The 24,626-nt window shown below is 43.1% G+C and overlaps 1 protein-coding gene across 10 annotated transcripts in view; it reads left to right on the top strand.

Moving 5' to 3' along the window:
• LOC118361480 (SWI/SNF-related matrix-associated actin-dependent regulator of chromatin subfamily D member 3) overlaps nucleotides 1–22,039 on the top strand; it is a 78,817-nt gene extending 56,778 nt beyond the window's left edge. For 2 of the 10 annotated variants that reach the window (XM_035741452.2, XM_035741450.2), the window contains exons 2-16: nucleotides 1,203–1,393; nucleotides 3,069–3,158; nucleotides 7,254–7,296; nucleotides 8,602–8,724; nucleotides 9,177–9,299; nucleotides 10,854–10,949; nucleotides 16,388–16,408; nucleotides 16,728–16,790; nucleotides 16,921–17,022; nucleotides 19,040–19,201; nucleotides 19,466–19,563; nucleotides 19,912–20,104; nucleotides 20,810–20,932; nucleotides 21,033–21,134; nucleotides 21,425–22,039. In XM_035741452.2, the coding sequence (XP_035597345.1) occupies nucleotides 1,203–1,393; nucleotides 3,069–3,158; nucleotides 7,254–7,296; nucleotides 8,602–8,724; nucleotides 9,177–9,299; nucleotides 10,854–10,949; nucleotides 16,388–16,408; nucleotides 16,728–16,790; nucleotides 16,921–17,022; nucleotides 19,040–19,201; nucleotides 19,466–19,563; nucleotides 19,912–20,104; nucleotides 20,810–20,932; nucleotides 21,033–21,134; nucleotides 21,425–21,478 (1,584 nt within the window). In that variant the 3' untranslated portion in view covers nucleotides 21,479–22,039. The remainder of the gene's footprint in view (nucleotides 1–1,202; nucleotides 1,394–3,068; nucleotides 3,159–7,253; nucleotides 7,297–8,601; nucleotides 8,725–9,176; nucleotides 9,300–10,853; nucleotides 10,950–16,387; nucleotides 16,409–16,727; nucleotides 16,791–16,920; nucleotides 17,023–19,039; nucleotides 19,202–19,465; nucleotides 19,564–19,911; nucleotides 20,105–20,809; nucleotides 20,933–21,032; nucleotides 21,135–21,424) is intronic. The other 8 variants (XM_035741451.2, XM_035741454.2, XM_052483164.1 and 5 more) reach the window with 8 other exon arrangements.
• Nucleotides 22,040–24,626: the final 2,587 nt, after the last annotated feature.

Raw genomic sequence — 24,626 nt, 5'->3', positions numbered from 1 at the left:
GTTCAGTGTTTTCAGGGGAACGTAATAGATGTTACATTACATGTTTTCTTACCTCAAGTAGCTAGCTAACTAACATATTAATGCTTTGCCTATTCTTATCCGATTTAGAAGATACTGTTGCACAACCAACATGTTTATATAGGACTACACCAGCACTGGTAACATGCAACATATTTTTTATAACTAACCCAAGATAGACCACAGCCTGTTGTTTCCAATGGAAGCAAATGAACCATAGTTGGTAGAACAAGCAAGGAGGTGGGGCAGAGCCAAGCATGAGCTATCGAGATCCTATTGGCACGTTCTAGCATGTATTTGCATATTTCTGTGATGTGTGCAATAATTCAATTCGTCCTTGCACTCATTGTAAATTATACAATTGTTTTGAAACTTTGGCAAAGGGTAAAGTCTGCTAAACAAGTCCACTCTGTTCATAACAAATGATTGTTTTGGGAACAGTACTGTATTGAGATCAAATGTTTAATTGATGAGAAAATTTGCAGAATGCCGGCCAAAATCCTAATCTTCTCCCACTGCCGGCAACTGGGCTTCCTCTCATCGCCGACCAGAAGCTTCAGATTTATACATCCTGTGAAACATCTAGTTTATTGTTCTATCTGTGACCATTAGCTAGCTACATTTGCGCTGACTCTTAGTACATTTAGCAAGCTAGCTAGTCAGCTAACTAGAGATTAGCATGAGTGGCTAATAGAACTTGCTAAAGACAAACTAGCATACAGTAGTTTTTACACAGTAAGATACACAAACGAATAGTGTATTTATAGAAGGCTTATAGAAAGCAGCGTCGTTGTCACAGCCATCTTTCGGTGTCTATCTGACCATGCAGACTGCAGAGTGAACGGCAAGAACGTGCTTGTGACTCCGTGGTCGAGCAGCTGCTCTCTCCTTGATTGACGGGGCAGGCTTGGTGTGGGACGCGGCTTGCAGCAAGAGGAGAGGGAGAAAGACTGCTCAAGTAGCAAACAGAGTAAACTATAAAAACGGATATTAAACTCGCTAGAGTTACGTATCACATTTAACAAACCAAACATTGAAATACCGTAATAGAAGGTAAAGTAAAAACCCAAACCGGCCTGAGCATCAATACCGGTGTATATAGTAAAATACGGTATACCGCCCAGCCCTACTTCTGTGTATTTGAAATGTGCAGTAACTAATACCGTGTCTCCTGTCATCTCTAGCGTCCTGGAATGCCATCTGGAGCTAGGATGCCCCACCAGGGTGCCCCCATGGGCCCCCCCGGCCCCCCGTACAGTGGGAGCCCTACGGTGCGGCCCGGCCTGCCCACCCCGGTCATGGAGCCCAGCCGCAAGAGACCTGCCCCCTCCCAGCAGAACCAGCAGCAGCAGAACGTACAGAACCGGGCCAGAAAGTGAGTCACACGGCCAGGATTCATCCAAGATCCAACCGCCGTCCCCTCTCACCTCTGCAACCTAGCCCTCTCTACTCCATGCCTGCCTCTGGTCATGTTTCTGTGTGTAATAACTGCAATTCACCATCTGCATCTATCAGACCGAGTGTTTCTCACTCCTGCATTGTGCTCTCTCTCTTATCTGTGCTCCCCCTACTGCTTGCTTTAGTATTGCAACCTATCCACGACTCTCTGACCCTGTTCACCCCTTATCTACACTTGGCGATTTAGGTTTAGCCACATTTATGACCTCTGTTTTGTGGTCTGTTAGCTATCATGGTCAGCATATTGTGGAAACCATCTCCACTCCTCAGAATAAGAGCTAACCTGGGTTATGAGATATAAAATCTCTGCCAAAACGAATCAGTCTGTCCCATGAACTGGCTTCTAAAAAATACTTGACAGTCACAAAAACAGTTCCTCAGAACCACACCCACATTGTGTTGGGCTTCACATGTACACCACCGGCCCTGAGTAATTCCTCAGGGAGGTGATAGAGCCAGGTGTAGTTATTAGAGAGTTGATCAATATTCTCCCTCTCTGTATCCGCAGTGCAATTGATCCACTCACAATTAAGCAGCCTTGTCAAACAAGGGCCAGGAAAATTGTTGTCCTATGTCGGCCCTCCACCCCTACCCCCACGGCTCCCTCCCGTTGAGGGCCTGCCCAATCGATGTCCCAGGGTGACCCAGTAGGTGACACTTTCTCTGGCAAAGCATATGCTTGTCCTCTGGCAGCTGACAGCCCCCTCCCCAGCCAACAGCCCAGCACAAGCACAGCCACCTGTGTCTGCAGTGTCATTGAAACCGTATGGCTATTGGCTAGATGCACCTGAGCTCGTCCTGTTGAGCCAGCACTTTTCTACCCATACAAATCTGCCATGCTTCTAAAAATAGGGCATATTCAAATTTCAATTTACAAGGATGCTAGAAATAGTTTTATGTAATTGCAGTCGAGTCAAAGATCAGATTTAATTTGGTACTTTTTGCATTGTAGACATTAGGAAGGATGCTTTGGGCTGAGAATTATAGGACAGCCCTATAATTTGTGAAAAAGCTTCAGGTGCAGCTATACCTTTCACATAGAAAACCCACAAAGACTATAGGCCTACATTGAAGCATTCAGATATGCCCAGTAAGCCCACGCACTACTTTTATCAATTCGACCTGGATCCTAGTAGGACTAGATGGGGTGTTTTTGCTTCTCTGTCAGTCCCTGTTCCACGGTGTGCTAGTCTGTGCCTTAGTCCCAGTGTGTTCATTACCAATGTGTCTGCTTGTTGTTAGTGTGCCATCTAAACACTGAAGTGAGTGAAGCATGATTCCCCACTGTCCAATGAGAACCTTTCCCTGCTAGACAAGTGTCAAATGAGGCCCCCAGATCTACTGATCATAAGGATCCACTATGTCCTCCTCTCTCACTTTGTGTGTGCATGCACACAAATGCACCCCACACTGATGCCTGTACATACTACCTCCACACTTGCACCGATACTAACGTACCCTCACCTACACAGACGTACACACAACCACGAGTTTGTCCTTCAGTACAGACATCCTGCTTGTTGCCACTAGTGTGTTGTCCCACCAACCAACCTCTTTTAATCGGACAACCTTCAAATCACATCAACCCTTAGGAAGCCAGTGGGATTCCCTGGAGCCAATGAGATGCCAGCGAGGCAGATGGACATGAGAGATGCCCAATCAGATCCAACGCTCGGATCAAAGTAGGAGTTTATTCTGCTGCATGTCCGTTTTTTTGACACGTTTTTACTCGCCTCCCTGCCCTCTCCCCTGACCCCCAACCCCAGCACTTCCTAGTGTAGGCTCGGTCAACCCACCCCCAAATGTTACCCCAAACACCCCTATGTTTACATTTACATTTAAGTCATTTAGCAGACGCTCTTATCCAGAGCGACTTACATGAGGACAGCTTTACCAGGTGTTCATTAGGGTACCTCCGAATGTGAAGATGCATGTAGACTGAAGCATGGCATGATGGGAACAAATTATGCTGCAAGTGTCTCTTTTAGGAATGTCAGCTATACCAAAGGGTGCCCTAACACCACCTCTTTAATCAACTATGTTTTTTTCTGTTTTGGTAAGATGCAATGTTTCAATCTCTAGAGGGTTGTGATTCCCAGTTTATGACCCTCTCAGATCCCTTTGAAATGTAACCAGGCCAGCCCTCAATGTTGCTCTAATGCGTTTCAGCATTTGGCCTGTTAACTTACACTAATTATTTTGCCCTGCCCTGTTAAGACTTCTGAGTGAGTCTGAGTTTTCTGCTGGTGTGCCAATGTCTAATACAGGTTAACATTACTCACATATCCTCATACTATACAGTTGAAGTCGGAAGTTTACATACACTTAGGTTGGAGACATTAACTTGTTTTTCAACCACTTCACAAATTTCTTGTTAACAACCTGTAGTTTTGTCAAGTCTGTTAGGACATCTACTTTGTGCATGACACAAGTGATTTTTCCAACAATTGCTTACAGACCGATTATTTCACTTAGAATTCATAATCACAATTCCAGTGGGTCAGACGTTTACACACACTAAGTGATGTCATGGCGTCAGAAGCTTCTGATAGGCTAATTGACATCATTTGAGTCAATTGGATGTGTACTTGTGGATGTATTTCAAGGCCTACCTTCTAACTCGGTGCCTCTTTGCTTGACATCATGGGAAAATCAAAAGAAATCAGCCAAGACCTCAGCAAACAAATTGTAGACCTCCACAAGTCTGGTTCATCCTTGGAAGCGATTTCCAAATGCCTGAATGTACCACGTTCATCTGTACAAACAATAGTACGTAATATAAACACCATGGGACCACTCAGCCTTCATACCGCTCAGGAGACGTGTTCTATCTCCTAGAGATTAACGTACTTTGGTGTGAAAAGTGCAAATCAATCCCAGAACAACAGCAAAGGACCTTGTGAAGATGCTGGAGGAAACGGGTACAACAGTATCTATATCCACAGTAAAAGGAGTCCTATATCAACATAACCTGAATGGCCGCTCAGCAAGGAAGAAGCCACTGCTCCAAAACCGCCATAAAAAAGACAGGCTGTGGTTTGCAACTGCACATGGGGACAAAGATCTTACTTTTTGGAGAAATGTCCTCTTGCATGATGAAACAAAAATAGAACTGTTTGGCCATTGTTATTTTAGGAGGAAAAAGGGGGAAGCTTGCAAGCCGAAGAACACCATCCCAACTGTGAAGCACAGGGGTGGCAGCATCATGTTGTGGGGGTGCTTTGCTGCAGGAGGGACTGGTGCACTTCACAAAATAGATGGCATCATGAGGTAGGACAATTATGTGGATATATTGAAGCAACATCAAGAAATTAGTCAGGAAGTTAAAGCTTGGTCGCAAATGGGTCTTCCAAGTGGACAATGACCCCAAGCATACTTCCAAAGTTGTGGCAAAATGGCTTAAGGACAATAAAGTCAATGTATTGGAGTGGCCATCACAAAGCCCTGACCTCAATCCCATAGAAAATATGTGGGCAGAACTGAAAAAGCATGTGTGAGTAAGGAGGCCTACAAACCTGACTCTGTCAGGAGGAATGGGCCAAAATTCCCCCAACTTATTGTGGGAAGCTTGTGGAAGGCTACCCAAAACATTTGACCCAAGTTAAACTATTTAAAGGCAATGCTACCAAATACTAATTGAGTGTATGTAAACTTCTGACCCACTGGGAATGTGATGAAAGAAATAAAAGCTGAAATAAATCACTCTACTATTATTCTGACATTTCACATTCTTAAAACAAAGTGGTGATCCTAACTAACCTTAGGGGATTTTTACTAGGATTAAATGTCAGGAATTGTGAAAAACTGAGTTTCAATGTATTTGGATAAGGTTAATATAAACTTCTGACTTCAACTGTATCTGTCCCAAGCATACGTCTGTCTCCGTCCTATGGTTCACTTAACACAGGGCTTCCAAAATGACATCCCTTGGACCCCAACCAGACGTACTGAGGATGCTTGAGAGAGCACAAACCTATGACACTATTTCAAACTTGTTCTCTCAAATCAGTATCTGAGCCCAATATTAACAATGCACCACTTTTCCGGCAATAACCGATTCATAACAAAAACATATATATGTAAGCCAAGAGTCGCTGAGGAGGCACAGACTGCAGCTGCAGAACCGAACTAGAAAGGTTCGGCATCTTAATCATACCAGCACACCTCATTTGCATTAGCTGGGACCAATGGTAAGTAATCCATCAGGTGTTGTAACACAAATTATGTTCAAGACAATAAATTTAAATATTTATTATATTTTCAATATTTTTTCATATCCAAAGAATGACAAGTATGCTACCGAAAGGTGATTTATTTTTATTTTTTTTCACATGAGATTTCACAGGTAATGCCCTGAAAACATGTTGTTATGGTACACATACAGTGCATTTAACATAGTGTTTTCAACTGAAATATTTGACACACTTTGAAATTGTGTGTGTTTATTTATACAGTAATTATAATTCAACATGTCCTCACCTAATGCTGAATTGAAATTATTTCACCTCTGTGGCCTATTTATTGCCTTACCCTCCCTAATCTTCTACATTTGCACACACTGTACATAGAAAAATCTATTGTGTTATCGACTGTACATTTGTTTACGTGTAACGATGTGTTGTTTGTCGCACTGCTTTGCTTTATCTTATCCAGGTCGCAGTTGTAAATGAGAACTTGTTCTCAACTGGCCGACCTGGTTAAATAAAGGTGAAATAACAAAAACAAACCTGGGATTTGAACTCAGCATTCCAATCTTTCTGCTACTCCACCATGTCCCAATCTTTCTGCTACTCCACCATGTCCCTATCAACAACTGTACAAAAAAAAAAAATGAAAATGCTGAAATAAAGTAAATGAAACCAATGATAACAGACTAGTCAGAATAACTGATGACTAAAAATAGCAGTGCAGTTTGACAGTACTCCCATATCCTCAGACTATAACTCTCCCAACCGTTGGGTTATGTCACCAGGTCACCATATTTCACAAGCAAAACATGTGGAAATGTGAAATCGTGTGATTGTCCACATGTGCAATCATGTGATTGTCCACATCCTGTGGTTTTCCCGAAAGGGCAATGACATTCTTGGGATGGTGTCATGGTCCCCTGGAGATTTGTCTCGTTCCAATGTTGCCACGTGTGGTTTTATGGTATCACATGTTTTTACATGTTGTCACGTTAACTTCACATAAGATCACAAGGGTTATGGGCGACTGTACTTTTCTCCTCATCGGAGAGAAGTTGGATTCAGAAGCATTGCTATTGGGGGTCACATAACATATTTGGATCTGGAGATGGCCACAGTTGGCTTAGGAGCCAACATTCACTAACATACAAACAATATACAGCATTAATAAAGAGAAGGCTATACTCTACATTGGATGGTACAGCATGAGGTGTGTGTGTGTGTGTGTGTGTGTGTGTGTGTGTGTGTGTGTGTGTGTGTGTGTGTGTGTGTGTGTGTGTGTGCATGAGGTATTAGATGTGTCACTGGTCCCTGCTCTCCAGGTGGTATACCATAATCCTGCTTCTGCTGGATCCCCAAAACACACACATCCGCCTTGCTTACACACACACACACACACACACACACACACACACACACACACACACACACACACACACACACACACACACACACACACACAGCTGGGACACTGGGGTGCTGGATGTGGCCCAGCATTTTAGCAGATGGCCTGGGTGCTACGCTATCAGTCACCATAGTAACATGCTCTCTTTTTCCATTTTCTCTCTGTCTTTCTCTCCCTCTCTGTAGCGCCAAGAGAAGGAAAATGGCAGACAAGATTCTCCCACAGAGGGTGAGGTTGCGTATATTTGTATTTTTCTCCCATTTAACTTGAGTGTTTGCGTGTTGTTATCCATTCTCTGTTGAATAGAACATGTGTGAGTTTTTGATCTAGGGGCTTGGAGGGGCAGATGATTGTGTTATTGAAAATGGAGCGTAAAGAGATGCTCGGGTGATCAGAGGCTTGGCGCAGGCTTGGCGGTGGGTACCGTTGTTGTAATGATTCCTCTTATTTTCAAATGGAATAATCAATAGACTGGTAGGAAACAGAGCCAATATAAAACAACCTTTCGTGTTTTGAGGAGGCACATCTCCACAGGGGAGGGTGGGTCTAGTGTGTGGTCCGCGTCAGGGCTAAACAAACCCACGTCTAGCCACTATCCTCTGCCTGCCTGCGCCACAACCTCCGCTCTCCCCTTCATGCCCCCCCTGCCCAGTCTCAGCCCCGCGCAGCCTGGGCATTGATTTTGTAAAGGCTGCTGCTGGTGGCACTGGACTGGAGCCCCATACTGATCCCAGTCTCTCCTATGAGTGTCTCTGTAGTCTGTGGGTCTTATCGTAACACAAGCCAGACAGAGGATGGAGATGGCTGCATGGCTCAGGGACAGGGAATGTCCCGCACTGCATTCTGTCTGCACTACACCTCAACTTGGTGATAGACAGATGCAGGTAGAGAAGGAATGAGATGAGATGATCGAGGGAACAATGAAGGGAGAGACAGACAGATTAGAAGGATGGAGAGGGTTAATGCAGTTGGAGAATCTGGGAGTCTGTGCCCAGTTTGGTAAGTAGCCTTGGCAGAGTGCGGACTCCCATCTGGGGATGAGTATGGTAATGTGTCAAGGAGGGTAGGGGCAGGTTGGGTAGGGGTGGGGTTCGCGCTGATGCGCCTGCTGCATTTCAAATGCAGACTTAGCACCACTAAAGGCAGGACTGGTGCACCAATTAGTGAGTGGTGTTGAGCAGTCACAGCTCCTGTGGGCACAACTGCCCGCTCTGTCACCTTCATTAGGTGCGTCACTCCTGTAACAGAAGGACGAAAATGTTTTTTGTGGAAAATGGTGGCTTGAAAGAATACAGTCACCGTTGCAGTGCAGACATGCTTTTATGGCAGAATGCCTTACCTTTTTAATGAAGCTTAAAACGCAAAACTCAGTCAATACCACGACTTATTGTCACTATCTTTTTTTTTCCCAGTTCAGTTTGACTGGATACTAGGATTCTTGTTCTTCTAAAGCAATACACTGGCAGTGTTAAATATGATCGAGTATATTGCGTCCGAGACACTAAGAGTTGGTCGTTTGATTTCTCTGATCAGATCCGTGAGCTGGTCCCTGAGTCACAGGCTTACATGGACCTGCTTGCCTTCGAACGTAAACTGGACCAGACCATCATGCGTAAACGGGTGGACATCCAGGAAGCCCTGAAGAGACCCATGAAGGTAACACGCATCATAGGCCTGAAGTATCTCACTACTATAATATACTTTACTGTACGAGCAGCAGCAGGTAGCCTAGCGGTTAAGAGCGTTGGTCCAGTAACCCAAAGGTTTGAATCCTCAAGCTGACAAGGTGGAAGAATCTGCCGTTCTGCCCTTGAGCAAGGCAGTTAACCCCCCAACAACAACTGCTCCCTGGGCGCTGATGACGTTGATTTAAGGCAGTCTCCTGCACCTCTCTGGTTCAGAGGGGTGGGGTTAAATGCAGAAGACACATTTCGGTTGAAATCATTCAGTTGTGCAACTAACTACGTAGGTATTCCCTTTCCCTATACGAACATACTATGCTCTTTGAACAACGGAACATGAAACATCTCTGTATTTTTCTTTGGTACCAAAGTGGCCAAGACTGATGTGTCCACTGGTTCCAACAGTGTCTTTGTGTTTGTCGACAGCAAAAGCGTAAACTGAGGCTGTACATCTCCAACACCTTCAACCCTGCCAAGCCCGACGCTGACGACTCGGATGGCAGTATTGCATCATGGGAGCTGCGGGTTGAGGGGAAGCTACTGGATGATGTGAGTATTCTACTTCCTGTAGGACGATGGAATATCACTGGATCAATTAATTGTGATTTGGTTTGTTTGATTTTGTTTAGAAAAGTACATTTTTTTTTTTCCCCCTCTCATTGTGAAGTCTCCTCTATATAAGATAGCGATTATGCACGGTTTCTTTTGAGCTGTATCCCCACCACTGAATCAGTACATATTTTCTGGCAGGTTGACGTTTATTGTGATGAGTCTTGTCATGGAGGCAGAAGTGAGTGATTTGGTAAAAAAAATCATGAAAACAAGATTTTTGGTCTTAATTTAAGGTTAGGCATTGGGGTTAGCAGTGTGGTTAGGGTTAAGTTTAACACCAGATTTGATCACTTTGTGGCTTTGCCAGCTAGTGACCACTCTGGAGAACCGCCTCTAGAACAAGATTCATGACGAAAAACGCTAACCTGCAATTTTATGGGGGACTATATTTGAAATGTGGCAGCATGGTGGGTTAAATGTACTTTTCACCATGGTGAAATACCTTCAAAAAAATATGTGGCCTTGTCTCAATCATTCAACCAAGTATGAATATTGCTAGCTCTTTGATCCAGGAGCTGCTTTGTGGAGTGTTTGCCCCACACTCATGTATGGCAGTCTTGTATAGTTCTAACTTATCTCCACAATTCCACAGTCGGCCCACTTCAGTCAGCAACAAGATTTGTTTGTTTTGTTAGGCCTTCTGAGGAATGATAAATGTTTCGCTAAACGTTTGCACAGATTATTTCTGCAACATGAAAAGCAAGATGACCATAGATTTCTTTCACAGAGTAAGATCGACTTCAAATGGTGGCTCAACTCTAATTCTCTCATCAGTTTGGATTCAAGGCTGTCATTTCACAGTGGTTTGGACTATTTGAGGTTTCTGAGCCCACAAATATTCTCAGACCACTTTTAAGGAAGTGGACTCTGAGAATATCCTGTTTTCACATTGTATGTGGTCCCTTCTACGTCTTTGGTCATCCCCTTGCCCTAGGGCCTACAGTAAATGTAATGATATCACTGCTTTGTTGTCCTAGAAATGCTGCTATAGTCAATGACAACTTGATTTACTGTTATCTAAGGCAGGTGTTCAACAGTAGTGCATAGGGGTCTAGTTGGAATCACTCCCGGAGACAGATGTTCAGTAACCAGGAAACAAACTAGGGCCAAGCCCAAAGGCCAGCAGATGGCGCTATGGAGTTGTTTCATCTTACCGTCCAAAGGGAATGCATGCAGCCGGCTATACACTTGTATCCCCCGTGGACCGGTTTGTACATAAAACATTCTATATTCAGGCTACAAAGGAATCCATTTATTTCTTAGAAGACGGGGGGGCACTTTAAAATAGTGGTGAGAAATCCTGTTTCATAAAGAAAGTATGCATATTTCAGACTACAACAAACTGCTTTGCAAAGTGGGGAAACCCTATCTACAATGTAAACGTGTGTGTGTGTGTGTGAGTTTGTCCTGTGTTACACTCTTCGAATGTTCATACCAGCCCAAATGTTCCGTCCACGTTAAACTAACTAACCACCTCTCTTTATTTCATAGCCTGGGAAGCTGAAGAGGAAATTCTCCTCTTTCTTCAAGAGCCTGGTGATCGAGCTGGACAAAGACCTATACGGTCCTGACAACCATCTTGTAGAGGTGAGTTCATGTTCCCTGATGACCGCTGACCATATACCCTCTGTCCTCTCTGTCTCACTCTCGTCTCCTTTACCCTGTCTGTGTTCCGCCCATAGAAATAGAATGAGAATGGAATATATTTTTTGGAATGTCAGTTGAGGACGCTTTGTGCTTTACTGTTTTGGGGACCCTCAAAATGGCGCCCAGTCCACTCATAATGATGTAATTAACATGAATGAGGACATCCGTTCCATTCATTCTAAATCTATGGTCTTCAGCCTCATCCAGATCTATTCAGCAGGTTTTGGGCAAACAAGGGGTTTACTATAGTGTTTAACCAATAAAGACTCTTGGCATCGTATCTTTAGTTACAATGCAGCTCACAATGTACACCCCTGTAGAAGATTAGGCCATAGGCTAGCTATGATTCTGAGAAAAAAAATACACTACCCACTGTGCACACACTTGTTGAATCAACATTATTTCAATGTAATTTGTCAACGTATTGTGATGTGGAATTAACATGGAAAATAGATTTAGATTTCAAAAAAAAGTAATCAACCAGTGCTGTTTTCGTCTCATTTCAACCTGCCTTGTAAACATTGAAATTAGGGTAAACTTCAACTTAACCTGATTTAAGGGTTGTTACATCAATCTAATTTCAATATAGTCATCAGAACTGTGTATATGTTGAAATTGCATAGAAAATTCAATGTTTGATTTTTATATTTAATTCGACAGATTTTATTTGACCTTGTTTCAATGTTGATAGTAAAATGTTTGAATCAACGTCATCGTTTCAACTTCATGCCATCAACCTAAATAAAGGGGTATGTTGAAATAAAATGTGAAGCCACAGTCCAAGTTAAACAGGGACACCTACTGGTAATTGAGGGGTAATGCACTTCCGTGAGAACAAGTTTACCATCCAAATGCCTATGTACCATGCTTAGATTTGGAAACAAGCTGTGTATGTTTCAGCTGAACACATTTAGACATTGCTCAGCATCCTTACTCATTTGTGTAGATGACCTAAATAACGTTGAAAGTAAATCCTCTAACTTTTCTTACCCAGGCTGTATGTGAATTCAGTGAGGTTGGATTTATGAAGTTAACATTGACAGCTGATTTGCCCAACAAAGGACACCATGTTGGTACTATTTAAAAACCTTTTCTTTCATCTGAATTTGTGGTTTTAGGGGATTTTAACTTAGATTGGCTTCTTCCGGCCTCATTTTAAGAATCTTTTTCTTGACTTTAACCTCACTCAACCGATTGCATAACCCACACGGGTTAATACAAAATCCAGCAAACTTCTCACTGACTGACTGAATTCTAACAAATAATCCCCACAAGTATTTGTCGAGTGGTGTCTTTGCTAATGATCTCAGCGATCGCTCTCCTGTCATTGTATTAGAGAAACCAAAAGGATTAACTCGGATCCTCGTATAATTATGAAGAGACATTTTTCCCCCACAAGGTTTTCTTCATGATGTGTATTACCCTGACCTCTCCTATCTCAGCTGCATACCTGACCCTGAATCAGCTCTAGAATTGTTCTCATCTCTTTTTCTCTCTCTGGCAGACAAACATGCTCTCCTTTTAAACACTTTAGTGTGAAAAAATAGAACAAATCCTTGGTTCTCTATAGATCTTTCAGATCTAGTTATAATAAAAAACTTTTTTTTTTTAAACAGGCCTGGGCCAAGGTTAGAAAAACTGTCTGTAGCTGTTTGGAAGCTTTTCAGGCAATTGAGAAATGGATACACTTCCACATTCAAGAATGCTAAATCTAGCTACTTTCTATCTGACTCTGCTGGTGATCCGTCTACATTTTGGAAAACAGTTCATGCACTGAAGCACAGAGATTCCTCTTCTTCCATGCCTTAGCAAGTTGTCAGACTCTGGCATCATTATTGAGAAAAATGAGAAGTGATACTTTTAATAAGCATTTTATCTCAGCAGGCTTTTTATGTGAAAGAAATGTTGGTTTAATTGACCTGCCCCTCTCCAGCCTCCAATTGGCTTGATGGAAGTTCCGTCAACTTCTGTGAATCTTTGTTTCAAATTTCTTCAAGTGCAGTCTCAAAAACCATCAAGCGCTAAGATGAAACTGGTTCTCGTGAGGATCGCCACAGAAAAGGAAGACCCAGAGTTACTTCTGCTGAAGAGGATAAGTTCATTAGAGTTACCAGCCTCTGAAATTGCAGCCCAAATAAATGCTTCAGAGTTCAAGTAACAGACACATCTCAACATCAACTGTTCAAAGGAGACTGCGTGAATCAGGCCTTCATAATTGTGGCAATTGTGGCAAAGAAACCACTACTAAAGGACACCAATATGAAGAAGAGACTTACTTGAGCCAAGAAACACAAGCAATGGACATTAGACCGGTGGAAATCTGTCCTTTGGTCTGATGAGTCCAAATTTGAGATTTTTGGTTCAAACCGGTGCCTTTGTGACGCAGAGTAGGTGAACAGATAAACTCCATGTGTGGTTCCCACAGTGAAGCATGGAGGTGTGATGGTGTGGGGGTGCTTTGCTGGTGACACTGTCTGTGATATATTTAGAATTCAAGGCACACTTAACCAGCATTGCTACCACATCATTCTGCAGCGATATGCCATGACATCTGGTTTGCGCTTTGTGGGACTATCATTTGTTTTTTAACAGGACAATGACCCAACACACCTCCAGGCTGTGTAAGGGCTACTTGACCAAGGAGATTGATGGAGTTCTGCATCAGATGACCTGCCCTCCACAATCCCCTGACCTTGACCCAATTGAGATGGTTTGGGATGAGTTGGACCGCAGATTGAAGGAAAAGCAGCCAACAACTGCTCAGCATATGTGGGAACTCCATCAAGACTGTTGGAAAAGCATTCTAGGTGAAGCTGATTGAGAGAATGCCAAGAGTGTGTAAAGCAGTCAAAGGCAAAGGGTAGCTAAGAATCTCAAATATATTTTGATTTGTTTAACCCTTTTTTGGTTCCTACATGATTCCATTTGTTATTTAATAGTGTTGATGTCTTCACCTATTCTACAATGTAGAAAATAGTGAAAAATAAAGAAAAACCCTTGAATGAGTAGGTGCGTCAACTTTTGACGTGTGTGTGTGTGTGTGTGTGTGTGTGTGTGTGTGTGTGTGTGTGTGTGTGTGTGTGTGTGTGTGTGTGTGTGTGTGTGTGTGTGTGTGTGTGTGTGTGTGTGTGTGTGTGTGTGTGTGTGTGTGTACAGTTGAAGTCGGAAGTTTACATACACTTAGGTTGGAGTCATTAAATCTCGTTTTTCAACCACTCCACAAATTTCTTGTTAACGAACTATAGTTTTGGCAAGTCGGTTCGGACATCTGTGCATGACACAACAACATTTTCCAACAACTCTTTACAGACAGATTAATTCACTGTATCACAATTCCAGTGGGTCAGACTTTTACATACACTAAGTTCGCTGTGCCTTTAAACAGCTTGGAAAATTACCCAAAATTATGTCATGGCTTTAGAAGCTTCTGATAGGCTAATTGACATAATTTGAGTCAATTGGAGGTGTACCTGTGGATGTATTTCAAGGCCTACCTTCAAACTCAGTGCGTCCTTGCTTGACATCATGGGAAAATCAAAAGAAATCAGCCAAGACCTTAGACTTTTTTTTTTTTGTAGAGTTCCACAAGTCTGGTTCATCCTTGGGAGCAATTACCAAACGCCTGAAAGTACCAAGTACCACGCAAGAATAAACACCATGGGACCACACAGCCGTCATACCGGTCAGGAAGGAGACTCATTCTGTCTCATAGAGATGAACGTACTTTGGTGCAAGAAGTGCAAATCAATCCCAGAACAGCAAAGGACCTTGTGAAGATGCTGGAGGAAACGGGTACAAAAGTATCTATATCCACAGTAAAAGAAGTCCTATATCGACATAACCTGAAAGGTCGCTCAGCAAGGAAGAAGCCACTGCTCTAAAACCACCATAAAAAAGCCAGACTACGGTTTGGGGACAAAGATCGTACTTTTTGGAGAAATGTCCTCTGGTCTGATGAAACAAAAATAGAACTGTTTGGCCATAATGACCATCATTATGTTTGGAGGAAAAAGGGGGATGCTTGCAAGCCAAAGAACACCATCCCAACCGTGAAGCACGGGGGGTGGCAGCAGCATGTTGTGGGGGTGCTTTTATGCAGGAGGGACTGGTGCACTTCACAAAATAGATGGCATCATGAGAAAATAAAATTATGTGGATATATTGAAGCAATATCAAGACATCAGTCAGGAAGTTAAAGCTTGGTCACAAATGGGTCTTCCAAATTGACAATGACCCCAAGCATACTTCCAAAGTTGTGGAAAATGGCTTAAGGACAACAAAGTCTAGGTATTGGATTGGCCATCACAAAGCCCTGACCTCAATCCTATAGAACATTTTTGTGGGCAGAAGTGAAAAAGCATGCGTCTACAAACCTGCTCCAGCTCTGTCAGGAGGAATGGGCCAAAATTCACCCAACTTATTGTGGGAAGCTTGTGGAATGCTACCCAAAACGTTTGACCCAAGTGAAACAATTTAAAGGCAACGCTACCAAATACTAATTGAGTGTATGTAAACTTCCGACCCACTGGGAATGTGATGAAAGAAATTAAAGCTGAAATAAATCACTCTACTATTATTCTGACATTTCACATTCTTAAAATAAAGTGGTGATCCTAAGACAGGATTTTTTTTTTTACTAGGATTAAATGTCAGAAATTGTGAAGAACTGAGAAGTTGAGAAACAGTACTGGTTGATTTACTGTCTTTAGAATCCAATGTATTTTTGACAATGCGTTAATAAATAACGTGGAAATGTTGATTCAACCAGTGTGTGGCCCATTGGGTATTCTCATCTACTGTATTTAGCCTATTTTGGTATTGTTGGCTACTAGAAGATCTGACATCACTCTTATTGACTTAGCTGGCGGATGTTATCATCAAAGAACAGCTATTTTACTGAAAAGGCAGTAAAACACAGCCAGTTCTAAACAGCTTATTACGGAGTTTAGTATTCAATGGGGTTTTAGATCTTGAGGAATCCAACTTTACCGGAGAATTAAGATTTTACCAGAGAATGGTGTCTGGGGTTCCAACTTTTTGAATTGTAAAAACATGTTTTTGACACTGTACGCACATTCACACACGTGTTCTAACTTGACAAAATGCCTTCCTTGAGTGTTTTGAGGTTAGAGTACTTCTCAATGTTTCCCACCGTGTAATATTTGAGCAAGGATAGATGGCATAGATAAAGCTTTGCTTGGAATGAATCTGTCCATCAAACGGAATGTACCGCAACACAGCAATGAAAACATATTTTTGTGAACCCTAGTTAATGGTAAAGCAGTAGAAAAGCATTCCATCAGTTCCCTCCCAGTGTTGCATGCTAAGTGGCTACAATTCACTGAAACGCAGGGAACTTGAAGTGTTTTTCTTTTCAGCTGCTGACCAGTAAAGCGAAGGTAAGATGCAGACTCAACTAACATTTCCACATAGATAAAATATCAGGGAGGGTTTGATATCTGGATATCAGAGGAGAAAATTGATACTGTAATGCCAAATAGGTTTTATTTGGGTAGGGTACAGTCTCAACTTGATAAGCCATGCTCTTGTTAGGTTGTAAAATACTTCTGACATAGTGATTCTCAATCTGATTTAGTTTATTATTTTGAATGCCAATATATGCGTTAGCGCCTCTGGAAAAACAAATGATCAACCCTTTGCTGTCTTGATAGTTCACTCAGTTCCTTACCACACCATGCATGATCTATTCTTTTACAGCGATTCAGCCTTCCAAAAGACAACATACTCAAAGGGTCGAGAGCAAGGCTGCTCGTTGAAAGTGTACACATTTGGTTTTGTATTCTTTTATCGTCTTTGTGTGCACGTTTGTATGTACATATTCTGGAATTCCGTGGCTGGTGCCTGTAGGTAGTGTTCAAGGTGGGGTTTCTGTCTCTGTGTTTCCTGCTAGTGGCACCGCACTCCCACCACCCAGGAGACGGACGGCTTCCAGGTGAAGCGGCCAGGGGACGTGAGCGTGCGCTGCACACTGCTGCTAATGCTGGACTACCAGGTGAGGGCGCCATAAAGAATTGTACTTTTGAATTCTGTAAAGTCGGTGTGGAAGAGGGGAATTTTTTGTTGTCTATCAACAATGACAAGCCACCAGGGTCTGACAATCTAGATGGAAAATTACTGAGGATAATAGCAGACGATATTGCCACTCCTGTTTGCCACATCTTCAATTTAAGCCTACTAGAAAGTGTGTGCCCTCAGGCCTAGAGGGAAGCTAAAGTCATTCCGATACCCAAGAATAGTAAAGCCCTCCCGGGTGGCACAATGGTCTAAGGCAGTGCTAGCTGTGCCACCAGAGATTCTGGGTTCGAGCCCAGGCTCTGTCGCAGATGGCCATGACGGGGAGGTCCATGGGGCGGCGCACAATTGGCCCAGCGTCGTCCGGGTTAGGGAGGGTTTGGCCGGCAGGGATATCCTTGTCTCGTCGCGCACTAGTGACTCCTGTGGCAGGGTTTGGGAGGGTTTGGCCGGCAGGGATATCCTTGTCTCGTCGCGCACTAGTGACTCCTGTGGCAGGCCGGGCGCAGTGCACGCTGACCAGGTCTCCAGGTGTACGGCGTTTCCTCCGACACATTGGTGCGGCTGGCTTCCGGGTTGGATGTGCGTTGTGTCAAGAAGCAGTGCAGTTGGGTTGTGTTTCGGGAGGACACACGGCTCTCGACCTTCGCCTCTCCCGTGTCCGGGAGATATCAGACTGTAACTACAACCAATTGGATACCATGAAATTGGGGAGGGAAAAAAGGGGTTAAATTAAACAAATATTTTTAAAGAATAGTAAAGCCCCCTTTACTGGACCAATCATCCTGTAAACTTCTGGAAACAATTTTGACCAGATACAATGCTATTTTACAGTAAACATATTGACAACAGAATTTCAGCATGCTTATAGGGAAGGACACTCAACAAGTACAGCACTTAACCAAATTACTGAGAGACTTTATTACTGGCTGAGAGAAATTGATGATAAAATGATTGTGGGGGCTGTCTTGTTAGACGTCAGTGCAGCTTTTGACATTATTAATCATAGTCTACTGCTGGAAAAATGTATGTGTTATGGCTTTACACCCCCTGTTATAATGCGGATAAAGAGTTACTTGTCTAACAGAACACAGAGGGTGTTCTTTAATGGAAGCCTATCAAATAGAATCCAGTTAGAATCAGGATTCCACAGGGTAGCTGTTTGGGCCCTTTGCTTTTTAAAAGTCCAAACCTATTGGTTCAGTAGTAGCTAAGATGGGGAGAAGTCTGTCTATAATAAAGTGATGCTCTGCCTTCTTAACAACACTATCAACGAGGCAGGTCTTACAGGCCCTAGTTTTGTCGCACCTGGCTCAGAACAGGGCAGCACGGCTGGCTCTTGGATGTACACAGAGAGCTAATATTAATAATATGTATGTCAATCTCTCCTGGCTGAAAGTGGAGGAGAGATTGACTGCATCGCTACTTTTATTTATTGACATGTTGAATGCACCGAGCTGTCTGTCTAAACTACTGGCACACAGCTCGGACACCCATGCATACCCCACAAGACTGCCACAAGAGGTCCAGAACAGACTATGGGAGGCACACAGTACTACATGGAACTCTATTCCACATCAAGTAACTGACTCAAGCAGTAAAATTAGATTTAAAAAACAGATAAAAAAATCACCTTATGGAACAGCAGGGACTGTGAAGCAACACAAACACAGGCACAGATGCACACACATACGATAACATACGCACTATACATACACATGGATTTAGTAATGTAGGTCGGGGCCTGAGGGCACACCGTTTGTTGTGAAATATATTGTAATGTTTTAAAATTGTATAAACTGCCTTAATTTTGCTGGACTCCAGGAAGAGTAGCTGCTGCTTTGTCAGTCCTTTTAATTGTCAGTAGTGCACGAGGCTAAAATCTATTTAGAGGACTTACAAAACTCTAACAAAAGTGTCCCCAAAGCAGCTGTCATCTGGCAGTTGTAATAGTTCCTGAGGTCAGTCGGCGAGTACTGACTGTGACCTCTCCGCAGCCCCCCCAGTTTAAACTGGACCCTCGTCTGGCTCGGCTGCTGGGTATCCACACCCAGACCCGCTCCTGTATCATCCAGGCCCTGTGGCAGTATGTCAAGACCAACAAGCTGCAGGACTCCCATGACAAGGAGTACATCAACTGTGACAAGTACTTTCAGCAGGTAGACGACACCCTTCTAGTTCTCCTCTGGTACTCTATTACCTGTTAGCTGTTGTCATAGTACCTTCAGTAGGGAGAGTATGCCTTTTGTTATTGGTTGCGTCCTAAATTGCACCCTATATAATTAATTAATTTCGACAAGAACCCTAAGGCGTTAGACAAAAGTAGTGCACTATAAATGGAATATGGTGCCATTTGGGAGACACTCATTTGCCCTTCCCTGCTGATTGGTCTGTATTCTGCAATGTTATTGTCTGCCTCTCAGATCTTTGACTGCCCGAGGCTCAAGTTCTCGGAGATCCCCCAGCGTCTCACCAACCTCCTCCTGCCCCCTGACCCCATCGTCATCAACCACGTCATCAGGTGAGTAGCTCACACTTACTGTAACACCTTCCTGGCAACTTCCTAGTTTGAATTGAAGGGTGAATGCCTGGTCATAAAAGGCATTTTTTTATGTAATAAAAAATATAACCTAGCAGATGAATATATTTTGAAAAGCTATAAGATAACAATGTGGGCACAGCGCTTCATAGTTAATACTGTTCCAAATGGTAGATAATCCAATTAAAGTGTAAAGGCTGGGAGGCAAGAATCCTGGTAAGATACAGACAGACTACCAGCATTCTTGCCTTCCAGGCTTTTCATTTTTATTACATTTGAAATGCTGCCAACAACCTCAGTCTCACCATCCTTCCCTGCCTCTCCATGCAGTGTGGACCCTAATGACCAGAAGAAGACGGCATGCTATGACATTGACGTGGAGGTGGAGGACCCCCTGAAGAGCCAGATGAGCAGCTTCCTGCTCTCCACCGCCAACCAGCAGGAGATCGCCTCATTGGACAACAAGGTGGGACAACCACACAGGAAGGATAGCCAATCACAATTACCCAAGATGACCTTAAAGGTAGATTTACATTGCGGAGATGTGTGACGACTAATTACCGTCAGTTATATGTGAATTAGAGTTCAGAGCTGTCTGACCGTGTCGGATAGATTTCTATCTGATTCTCCCGGAGAATCTTGTCGCCCGAAGTGCAATCACCAGGGTTGGGGTCAATTCCATTTCAATTCTGGAAGTACACTGAAATGCTCTGCAATTCCATTTCAATTCTGGAAGCACACTGAAATGCTCTGCAATTCCATTTCAATTCTGAGAGTACACCGAAATGCTCTGCAATTCCATTTCAATTCTGGAAGTACACTGAAATGCTTTTCAAATGGGGAAAACTTGGAAATGAAATTTGGTTTACTTTCTAAATTGACTGGAATTGAAATGGAATTGAGCCCAACCCTTCATAAACAATCGCACTGGTATAAATTGCATGTCGGCCGTGTGGAGAAAATCTCTGTTGTCAGAGCTGGGACCGTTGTTCCCGCATCTCCACAATGTAAATCTACCTTTACATCGGTGTTGTGGCTTCATGTTCCCGTGGAAAAGCCTTGTTCTTTACACCGTCACCCCCGTTTCTTACACTACTATTTGAATGCAAATTCTGAAGAAATGCAGTGGCTCAAATAAATTGGTGTATTGAAATTGGAAAGTTATTTTCATATGCTTAGATCTGTGTAAGCTGTCCTCTAACATCAGGGATCATTATGAACCCTGTAGATCCATGAGACCATTGAGTCCATCAACCAGTTGAAGATCCAGAGGGACTTTATGCTCAGCTTCTCCAGGGATCCTAAAGGCTACATCCAGGACTGGCTCAAGTCCCAGAGCAGAGACCTGAAGGTGAGACACACACACACACACACACGCACACACGCACACACGCACGCACGCACGCACGCACACACGCACACGACCAACAGTGCTCTCTGATTGGCTGCAGATGATGACAGACGTGGTGGGGAACCCAGAGGAGGAGAGGAGGGCGGCGTTTTACCACGAGCCCTGGTCCCAGGAGGCCGTCAGTCGCTATTTCTACTGCAAGGTGAGGAAAAATGCCAGACGCTGCACCTTAAAACCTTTTAATAACTCGCACAACAGCATGCAAGTAGAAACACAAACTAGGAATTGTGATCGGATAAGTCATATTTTGCGTTGAAGCTGTACCTGCTCTGTTTTACCAGTCAATGCCTATCACATTCACAAGCAATCAAATATTTGATTTACCATTTTTTACAAATTGATTGATTGATACTGTGTATCCACTTAGGTATATTGAGGTCGGATTGTCTTTGTGTGTGTGTGTGTGATGCTGATGCCACTTCCCTCTCACAGATCCAGCAGAGGAGACAGGAGCTGGAGCAGGCCTTGGCCGTGAGGAACACCTAAACGCCATCTCGGACGTCACGCTGCACTCTTCATCTGACCCCAGACCTGTGTTTGTTATTTGTTTTGTTGCTTTCTTCACATTACTGTAGTACTGTGACCCGTGGCCTCTGACCCATCCCCAATCGCATGTATCTAAAAAAAAAAAAAACTTTAACAATCTGTTCATCTCTGATGGACATGACCGGGCATCTCTCTCCACACTCCTGGAATCCCAGGCCCACAGTTGGTTACTTTTAATGTCACCCACTAGCATGTCAGTCTTTCCATAGAGACTACAAGTCATTGTACCAGCTGCCTGCAGAATGATCACTGTGTCTTGGATCCTTCTCATCTCAACCAGATGGACTGAATCCAGCAGTACTGTAGATAATAGAACGGTCATAATGATCCACTGCATCTCATTCATGAGTCCAAAGTGGCTGTTTGTAACCTAATGTTTCAAGTGTCTTGACTCACACATCGTTTGGATTGTGTCCATTTGTTTTTAGTGTATCATTAGCTGTGTGTGTGTGTGTGTGTGTGTGTGTGTGTGTGTGTGTGTGTGTGTGTGTGTGTGTGTGTGTGGAACCAAATGAACACCAGCGGAATGAAGATTACAGTATGAAGTAATGGGTCGTGGGACTGGGCTCATTTCTCTTCTGAAGCCCAAATGTTGATGTCTGTCATTTTAAAACATGAATTTGTTCAAGGTAGGCAGCTTTCATGAATTAGATTTGCCCTCATTATAAACTAATCTAAAATTTAATCTTAAGATTAGCTTAATTTCGTTCAACTTTCTTCTGTAAGTTACTTAAAACAATGTAACAGTATAAGTAGATCTCTGTATTAGTCCATATGTATTTCAGCAGATTGTTAAAAGGGACAATGACAATTAACACCAATATCTGCTGGCTGTAGAAAGGATAGATGGTGACAGGATGAGTAAGCGCAAGGTGAAGTACTGTGGTAACACTTGGCAGCCATAGCGTGGAGCCTTGGAGTCAGTACACCCTGTATGCTTTTACACAGACTAGCTCTCTGTAACAAAGCACCCAGACGGACTTGTCGCAGCAAATTGCCATGCAAATGGATTAGCTTTAGTGGTTAATTGTTTGTGCTGCTTCATTGTACTGTCATAATAACGCTACCAAAGTCATGTCTGGGAACAGTATTAGCTACAGATCTCTCCCAATACTCAAGCAAGTGTTTTTAATATTAACGATGGACACATTTTGGAATATGATGTAAACAACACCATTTCCTATTTCGAACAATCATGGGGCGGGCAGCAGCCACAACATCTGTACATTGCCTGCTGTGAAAAATGTTGGCCGGTAACTAATTCTATTATTTGAAATGAATGAAGAAATGGGTCTTTGTTCATTGTATTTTTTTTTAGTTAACATCTATTGTGAACTACCTGTCCCAAATGGATCTGTCTGACAGTATTTTGTCCTTGACCATTTTGACGGAGTCACCAAAGGTCTCGATAAAAGAGTATTATACTAGTTAAAATAGACAATGAACAATGGTTACTGTGATTTTGTCTCAGCTCGATAAACCTATGTTACCAGTTGAAACGGAAGGGTGGATATGAAGACATTTTTAAGGGATATGTGAATGTAAATATCATTTTTTCCCCCCCTTGATGGCAACTGGCAAGCCTACGACTTGTCTGTTTGTGTTTCGTTTAGGGAACTGCGGGACATATGGGGTGGGAAGGATTGGGTTTCATAGGTTTAAAGCTGTAGGACAGGGATGCTAGTGTCCCTCTATGTACACTTGGGGGGGGGGGGTATTTTAGGTCCTTGTTGAGTTTTAATGGGGCAGAACCATAGAATTGAATGCTGGGAGTGATGATGCCTCCATCTCGCCACATAACAAGGCTTGCTCATCTCTAACTACCACAGCAACTCCGTTCTGTGCCCTTCTAGTTTTGTGTGTGTCATGGGAGAAGCCTTTTCAGTTTCCGATTTGAAATCGACACGGCGGTCTTCAGTAACGTTCAGACTTGTGTCCTTGTTACATTTGTTTTGTGTCAAGATGCTCTTCAACATGGCTGAGAGCTCCTATACTCAGCATAAACAGAGGTTGCGTTTCATAAAGACCTAGGCATGCTGCATGGACAGGTTTTATACATTTCAAACAGGACATGTAAATACCCTCACGAATGCATGGAAGCGGATCTGAAGAGCACTGGATTTGACACTATCTTTTGTGAATGGGGCCTTTTTCAACCATTTGCTAAAAAGCTGTATGCTACCCAGCCAGCATAATGTTATCTGCATATGAGAGTTTTTGTCACTACAGGTTCCATGTATGTCAACTTCACCAATCAAGGGAGCATACTAGTTGTTGTATTCAATTGTGTCAATCAATACTTGTTTGACCCAGATGTTCTTGTATGTTTGGCAGTCATGGAGCATCTTTGACTGTTGGGCACCCCTTGCTGGGCATTCTAGAAACTACAACTCACTGACACCCTCTGTCTGACAATGGAAACCTATCATTTGACTAATATAAAAAGACTGTACTTAAACTGTGTGCTCCTCTCTCTCTGACAAACCGCATTCGTATTGGTCTACCTAAATGGATAGGTGGTAACCACAGTCTCTGTGCATGACTTTGTGGAGAGTCCATGTTCCTCACAGCTCTCTTTTTACACCATTTGTGTCTGCCACTTTATTAGGTACACCACCCCATTCCCGTAACAAGATCGCTCTTACAGACAGCGAGTCTCGTGGTCATGGTTTGCTATATAAAGCAGAAAGACAGGCATCGAGGCATTCAGTTACTGTTTGAACGTTAGAATTCGCATAAGCGACTGAGAGTTGTATGATCTTCGGTTCCAGTATCTCAGAAACGACTGACCCCCTGGGCTTTTCATGCGCGACAGTGTCTAAAGTTTACAGAGAATGGTGCGACAAAAAAAAAAAAAAAAAAAAAAAAGTCCTGTGGGCAAAAACAACTAGTTGATGAGAGGTCAAAGGAGAACGGCAAGAATAGCTAACAGGTGGGCCACAAACAGACATAACGGTGCAGTACAACAGTGGTATGCAGAACGGCATCTCTGAACGCACAACTCGTCAATCCTTGTCACGGATGGGCTATTGCAAACGACCAGACAGCTAAAAACAAGAAGAAGTGGCTCCATTGGGCACACGATCAC

Source organism: Oncorhynchus keta, chromosome 28 (genome assembly GCF_023373465.1).
Source record: "Oncorhynchus keta strain PuntledgeMale-10-30-2019 chromosome 28, Oket_V2, whole genome shotgun sequence".
NCBI classification, from domain to species: Eukaryota; Metazoa; Chordata; class Actinopteri; order Salmoniformes; family Salmonidae; genus Oncorhynchus; species Oncorhynchus keta.
The sequence above is the reverse complement of the archived record's forward strand: the minus strand, read 5'-3'. Positions and strand labels throughout refer to the sequence as shown.